Source organism: Actinia tenebrosa, unplaced genomic scaffold (genome assembly GCF_029948245.1).
Source record: "Actinia tenebrosa isolate PJP-AT-01 unplaced genomic scaffold, QUT_ActTen_1.0 PGA_scaffold5__44_contigs__length_20552954, whole genome shotgun sequence".
Classification (NCBI taxonomy): Eukaryota; Metazoa; Cnidaria; class Anthozoa; order Actiniaria; family Actiniidae; genus Actinia; species Actinia tenebrosa.
The window spans coordinates 2,600,594-2,607,886 of NW_028292582.1; the positions used below are offsets into that span (position 1 = coordinate 2,600,594).

Here is a 7,293-nt window from a genome sequence, read left to right on the forward strand (position 1 = left end):
TCAAAATATGTAGTGATATAAACATCCCAAAGCTGAGTAAATTAATAATTAATGTTAATAACACTTCAACCTGGAACTACTTCAGCGGCGTGAAATCCCTCTTGAATTATCGATTTACTCTTTACCAACTTAGGGTTTTACATATTTGCCTCGATTTTGCCAGTTTTTCAATGGATATTCTACAGCTTTCCCGTGTATCCCACGGAAGTGATAGCCCAATGACTTTGAAGACGAGATACGAATGCTTTCTGCTGTCTTTTTATTGATGTCACTGAATGAGCACGGTGCGCCCACTGTATGTGGCCGGCGAGGGAGCTTTCTTTTTCCCATTGTTTGGATTTTGGAAGACTTTCTCAAGTCTCGCAGTGGATCGATTGGAGGAAACTCTTTCAACGGAACATGTACAAACATTCTTTGTTCTTTTCTTGGTTTTAACATGTTCCTTGATTTGCCCTTTTCTTTTCCTAATTTACTACTGCAGGTTTCTGTGGCTTGAGGTGTTGCTGCAATTTCATTCAATCTACAGGAACATGAGTCATCCGTGCAAGGATTGCGCACATTCACTGAAATATTTCCAAAAATTAAATCATTGATATCTTGATGTAGGTTATCCTTGGGTATAATCTCATTAGAAACTAGAGAAGAAGATAGAGATGATCTCCTAGATAATTGATGGCTATTTTCATCGTCGTAATCTGGGGAGCTTTTACTAGCATTCTGGTGTTGTCTAGGTCTGGTTATATCAGGACAAACCCTTTTTTTGTGCTCCGACGCTTTTGTCGTCTTCGATAACGCTTCCATCATATCGACATTAACATATGAGCGAATTGTAAGGGACGATGGCTCGCTCTCCTGTTCACTTTCATTGTCTTTCGATAAGAAATCTCGTGTCCAATGTCTACAAACAAAACCTTTGGCAAGTTTGCTTGTTTGCTTGACGGAATGGCTGTGCTGTGAAAGAGAAGGCTCTTGACTTCCAGTTGCCGTTCGGCTGGAATGGCAGCGAGAAATACATGTATTTATTTCTGAATTGATATGTGGAGCACCAGTTTTCAATGATCCTTTTAGGTGAATTCTTTGATTATGCTTTACCACCCATTCGGAAGATTGTCGTAGTCGTAGTTGCTGTCTTAAGTCTTCGACTGTAAATTTCCCAGACTGCAAACTTTTTTTGTTTTCTTGGTTTTTTGAGGAGTTAACGATGATTGGCTGAATATAGATACCGTTGCCGTAGCCTTTCCATCCCTGGGGAGGAAAAAGGATATAACAGCTTATAACCATGAACTACGCCAAGCTTTATGCATGGATATGGGCAGGTATTATAGTAAAATAAAGATAAAAAACTAAACTCTGAGACACGATAAAGGACATAAAGCATACACATCGTTTTCTATGGTCCCTTGGTATGCTATTTTCCCCCTCCCCACTAAACTAACTCACGGCTTTCTACGAGTGATTCTTTCTGGAAACAAAAAAGAGTTCCTGAGTTACTGCAATCGCAGATTACACTGGCTTGTTTTCATGGATATGTAAGTGAACTTAAAGCTGAAAAAATCCTACGCTATTATTCAGTTCAAAGTACATTTGTTTTTCCTCATTTCATTAGTGTACATACACATATTCTATTGTACAAATACAAAAGACAACAAACCGGTAGTATTTCAGCTTTTGTGACTTCACTCTTTGTTCTAGTTTCAGCCTTTACTTTGCCCTCTTTACTGTTAACTATGGATGACGGTGTAAATCCCTTGTGTTCAGTCTCACATGAAGCTTCTTCTTCATGAACAGCATCAGCAAGTCCAGCAATGTCATCTTTTCCTTGTGATTTACTCTCGGAATTGTCATTTGCCTCCAAATTCTCTTGTGATTTAAAGGTAACTGAGACAGAGAGCAAAGCTTGTCTTTCATCCATCGTACTTGTACACGACTCTAGTTTATCGTTGCAGCCGCTCATGATGATCTGAATTTAAAACAAAAACGTCGATCAATTGCTCCCTATTGTAGCCTCGTCATTTTAGCACAATTTTGATTTTTTTTGCCTAATTAGTCTTAATTAATTGCATAAGTTATTTAGCACCTTGTAAAACATGAACTCTATCGTAATGGACTGGACCCAAAAAACACGGACTCAGACAGGAGAATCGAATAAGACACATAATCAATGTTAAGCAATAGTTATATTTTCTTTTATTCTTATTTCTAATCATGCAATATAAGTATAATTACAAAAAAATGGCAAGTACTGTACATAAGCAAAGCCCGGTCGAACAGATGACAACATGTTTCTGTTTTAGGTTTTTTAAACATGAACTTTAGATATTAAAAAAATAACAAAAACGATCAAATGCAAACAAATCATGCACTCGACAGTACAAAAGCTGTTTAAATGTAATAACTTAAAACTTTGATGCAGAAAAATTGCAGTAAAGTTGAAAAGTGTACGACCTTTCCATATCATAGTTTAAACCATGAGTGAGAGCCGGTACGTGAAATTCGTAAGACGAGTAATGAACGTTTAATTTTAGCAATACGTGGTCTTGTACTGTGAATCTAGATTTTCTGAATAACGCAGACTGAGTGGGACCGAATTATAAACTCCAATCCAGTCCATTGAATTCTCTATTTACAACATGCCGTATGCGTCAAAGATTTGGAGATAACTAACAACCATGTACATTGATTAAAATTAATTGCAAGCTAAAAGCTCCAGATTCAAGTGCTTGTTTTATCTAATGAATATAAATGTACAACCTTGCAATGATACTGATCAGTGAGCTCGATTATACTTTTTGTACAGGAAAACTCCAAACTCGTAATGAAACTAAAAGCCATAATTTTGAATTTTTAAGAAAGAATCACTAAAGCTGATGGCAAATTAAGATATGTTTGACAGTATGTTAACTTCAGTACACAAAGTTGTAATTAAACTAATAATTAAGATAACAAGTAACTTGATTTTCTGGTATAAAAAAAGCATGAAAAGCATCACATGCAAGCAATATTTTAGTGTAAGAAGAAAGGTATCAATCGTTTTCGTTTGAAAACGATTGTCGGAACTGCTTGTTCAAATGAAAGACCATTAAAGTAAAGACAAACTGATAGCATGCCAACATCGTTTTGCTAATACTTGCTATCCCATGGTAAATTTGGTTTAAATGGCTTTTTAGGTAACTTCATATAATCATGATATATTACTCGTTATTATCGAATCGGCATTGCTTACATTTGTCTTGAAGTGCTGGCCGAGTAATTGGGAAATCTTGAACTTGGTAACTCATTCAATTAAATCGCATATTTCGTTTGAAGGGTCCGCCACTGCAGGGAACGTCTTTCTATCATTTGTGACCTCCAAAAAAACGGTAGTTTTGTTATAGAGTTTATGAAAATGAAATTTACAATGTTCTAGACTAAATTTCAGAGACGACTAAGCTGTTGTCTTAACTAAAACTGTATTCAATTAACAGCTTCTCTGTACTCATTTAAGTTCTATTGGTCCAACACCTCAATGAGTTAAGAGGTCGTACCCAAATGCTATTCGCTTATTGGCTGATGTTTAATTATTGACTGCTCGTCTTAATTATCTCACATAATACTGTAATTATACTTGCTGTACTCACGACCAGGTTGTCAAGTGAATGTTATTGTAAACAAACAGAAAAGAGGCGTAGAAAAACTGCGGTGCTATCCTATCAAATATAAGATTTGATTAACGCTTACAAAAAAAATAAAAGGTTTATTTGAAATTAATTCTGAGTTATCCTACGTGCTCAATTGTGATAAATTAACCCGGCGTTTCTTGAATTTTATCGTTGTTTACGTATGTAGGTCATAAGTACGAAATACAAAATGAACGCAGGACGTTTTATAAGAGTGCTCTTAATCTGCCTTGTTATCTTTTGGTTTAAAATGATTGTTTCCAAATTTCTATTCAAACAAGGGTCTTCAATGTCGCCATATGAATTATAAAAGCCCTTTTTACTTGTATGTTTATTTATGCACGCAACTAGTGATCCCTAATTGGAATATATTTGCCATTTAAACTGTCGTCTTTATGTTGAATTTAAGTTCTACGATATTTGTTTTCGTAGTCTTATGTAGTGGTATTTCAGATAATAAAAAACTCGATATTTGTTAACGGATATATTAATTGATAGAGTGGGATTTTTTATTTTTCTTCTTTCTTTTTTTACACAATGTGACTGAAGCTTAGTAATGTCAACTTCCCAAGATCAAAAGCGTTCCGGATACCAGTCAAAAGAATTGAGCTGTACCTGCAATGCCACCTGCATGCACGATTCCCTAAACTCCCTAAATAAGGTGAGGGCGTTTAAAAAAAACACACAACCTTCGCCTGCTTAAGGGCAAAATTTTCTACCAAGAAAAACCATTACATTTTTACAAGCTTTTCATGACCAGTCAAAGAAAAAACTAGTCTTTGGATTTGGTTGTATCTTCTCGGATTATGAATGAAATATAGCAATGACGACATTGCAATTTGGTTAATTGTTTGGTCAATTCTCATTGGCTAATTTAGTACCCGATGATGTGAGTGACATATCACCTTACCCATAAACAAGCAAACATTTTCTCTTCAGACTTTGAAAAAATTTCTTTCGATCATCAAATTAAGAGAAGGTTCTTAGTTTTTTAGTATGGAGAGAGTCTCAATGGAAGGCGAGGAAACTGAAAATTCCTCGAACGTGAAATCCGATGAACATCCTTCAGCCAAGGAGGAGTCAAATGAACAGGAACACGAAAAGGAAAATTTGGATTCAAAAGATGACGAGACTAAACCACAGGGACCAAAGAAGGAAAAAATTAGAAACATTATTGCTTTTTATGCTTTTGGAGCACTCATCTATACCGTCTACTCTGTAATTATTGCCGGTGCTCAGGATATTTTAGCGGGAACGTTTATTCCAACTGCTGCTGTATTGGTAACCAATGTTGGTCCATATTTCTTAGTGACAATGATAGCTCCATATTGCATTCACCGCGTTCCGTATGCCGTTAGAATCGTATTTATTTATTTTACATTCACTTCTGGTCTATTTACGATCGTATATGCTAAAGAAGTGTACATGAAATTGGTGGGGATTTGTATGACTTCTCTTGGAGCTGGAACAGGTGAAGTGTCCTTTTTCACTCTTACTGCTTTCTATGAACAAGTAACTGTCTCGGCGTACTCAGCAGGTACTGGAACAGGATTTATCTTAGGACCTCTTTATTACACAGGTAAGTCAACTTACCAATAGATTACTCTCTGTAAATATATTTAACCAATTTAGCAATATATTGAAGAAGTAGATGGCTAGCCGACTTATTACGCCTACCATTCAATAAACTCCATTATTTGATCCAAAAAATACCGTCTGTAGCCGAAGAAATGACCTATTTAAAAATAACCTTAAAAGTGATCAAATTTCAAATCAAGACGATAACCCAGGTGATGAAAAATGTTCATGATTACTTGTTTATATATTTCATAATTCTGTTCACATGACTAGAAACGTTTCATTCTCTCTAGTTTCTTATCATCATCATCTTTATAACCCCCACCACCATAACTTTTTTGGGCTCGTAAAATATCGAATTCGGTTCTTGAGTCCAATTTATTATGCTGGGTGCTCGTGTAGAGTCCTAAAAGCTAACGAGTACCAGCAACTGTAACTAAAACATCGTAAAATTCCGACTGACACAAGCAAAGGAATTCCATGGATATTCCGGCCATTGTAACTGCCTGAACATTCCAACAGGTGCGATGCAGACGGCCAAGCTGCGTAACAAATCATTCGATTTTCGATCCTTTTCAAAAGAAAAAAACTAATGATTTTCATTTTTTCCCCCTTTTTTTTCTTAGGTTTAACAACATGGTCTTGCGTCTCACCAAATAGAGCCATGTTGATAATGGCAGGTTCACCTCTTCTTTACGTAATTATGTACATCATAATGGACAAAAAACACGTCAAAGTTAAAAAAGACGCTGAAACGTCAAAGCATGAAAGATTAACGTGGAAAGAAAAGTTCACCACGGCCGGCAAAATCTTACCTTTAGTAATTTCATTATTTGTTGCTTATGTCTGTGAATATGTCACTATTCAAGCCATAATAACCACTATGGCATTTCCCAACGCACCCTTCCCCCCACGAGTTCATTATCGTTACTATATATTCATATTCCTCGCAGGCGAGTTTGTAGCAAGGTCTTATTTAGCCGTGGTATCATACATAAAACCTAGTTTAATTCCTAAGCTAGTAATCAGAAGAATATGGATCCTATCACTCATTCTTGTAGCACACCTGGCCTTTTTTGTAGCTGCTGCATGGTACCGCTTTGTTCATGATGTCTGGGTTGTCTTCACTTTTATATTCACAGCTGGACTAATTGCAGGTGCAGCATTTAATAATGCTTTTGTTATAGTGTCTCAAAGTACTGCACCTAAGTATAAAGAGTTTGCAATGGGGTTTGCGACAATTGGAATGGGTGCAGGAACTTTCTTGGCAGGTGCGATAGGACTCCTGGTCGAACCGTATCTTCGTGAACATTGCCTGCGTGTCTCAAAAGTCCCTGATTATTGCTTTACTCGACCTTTTGGAGCATGGAATGCTACAGCGGCAAGTAGCTGCTAACTGCAAAAGCTAAGAAATAGAAATAAAGTGGGGATGAAGACAGCCCTATGGCTAGGAAATGGAAGCCAATACTAGGACTTATCCCTGACCTTTAACAATTATTTAATTTAAAAATTATTTAATTTAAACATCATTAGAAATGCAGCTTCTTTCCGTGTTTTTGTTGTTGTTGTTGTTGTTTTCTTTTTCTCTCTTTATAAATTCGACCTCTAAATGTTGAGCAAATAATTTTATATAAAAAGAAGAAATAGAAATAGAATGAAAGCTGTCTTCTATTGACAAGCTCAGTTGTAAATTACCGCATGCATGAAACGCTCTAGTTTACTTCCCATTTTCCGTGTGAGATTATTTTTTAAGGCCTTTCCCTTGAAAGCGTCTTAAAAGATGGAAAGGCATTAAAAGTGCCGTTGCACCGTATAAATTTGCAGTTTTTGGCCTCGCGATCTTGCTGCCTTGTCTCACCAGAAACTCTTCTGATGCTCTTATAACTCTTCTAGACCTTGTTCAGGTACCGCTAAATGACAAAAGGCTTCGTTATATGCCAAGAAAGTCAATTTTTTCTTTCTTCTTATTGGGAAAGATGGTGCCACGTGATGGCCATAGAATTTCACTATTTCCGGCAACCGTTCTGGGCGGGCAACAAGTCTACGTTTATATTTGCCG

At 36.4% G+C, this 7,293-nt stretch overlaps 2 protein-coding genes across 2 annotated transcripts; one reads left to right on the plus strand and one right to left on the minus strand.

The window, feature by feature from the left end:
* Positions 1-72: 72 nt before the first annotated feature.
* Positions 73-3,428, minus strand: LOC116295538 (uncharacterized). The gene is made up of 3 exons (XM_031703386.2): positions 3,224-3,428; positions 1,652-1,960; positions 73-1,245 (listed from the first exon to the last, which is right to left on the minus strand). The coding sequence occupies exons 2-3, from the start codon at positions 1,952-1,954 to the stop codon at positions 130-132; spliced, it is 1,419 nt and encodes a 472-aa protein (XP_031559246.2). The 5' UTR covers positions 1,955-1,960; positions 3,224-3,428; the 3' UTR covers positions 73-129.
* A 1,162-nt stretch (positions 3,429-4,590) lies between these two features.
* Positions 4,591-7,051, plus strand: LOC116295528 (uncharacterized). The gene is made up of 2 exons (XM_031703369.2): positions 4,591-5,235; positions 5,861-7,051. The coding sequence occupies exons 1-2, from the start codon at positions 4,653-4,655 to the stop codon at positions 6,628-6,630; spliced, it is 1,353 nt and encodes a 450-aa protein (XP_031559229.1). The 5' UTR covers positions 4,591-4,652; the 3' UTR covers positions 6,631-7,051.
* The last annotated feature ends 242 nt before the right edge of the window (positions 7,052-7,293 follow it).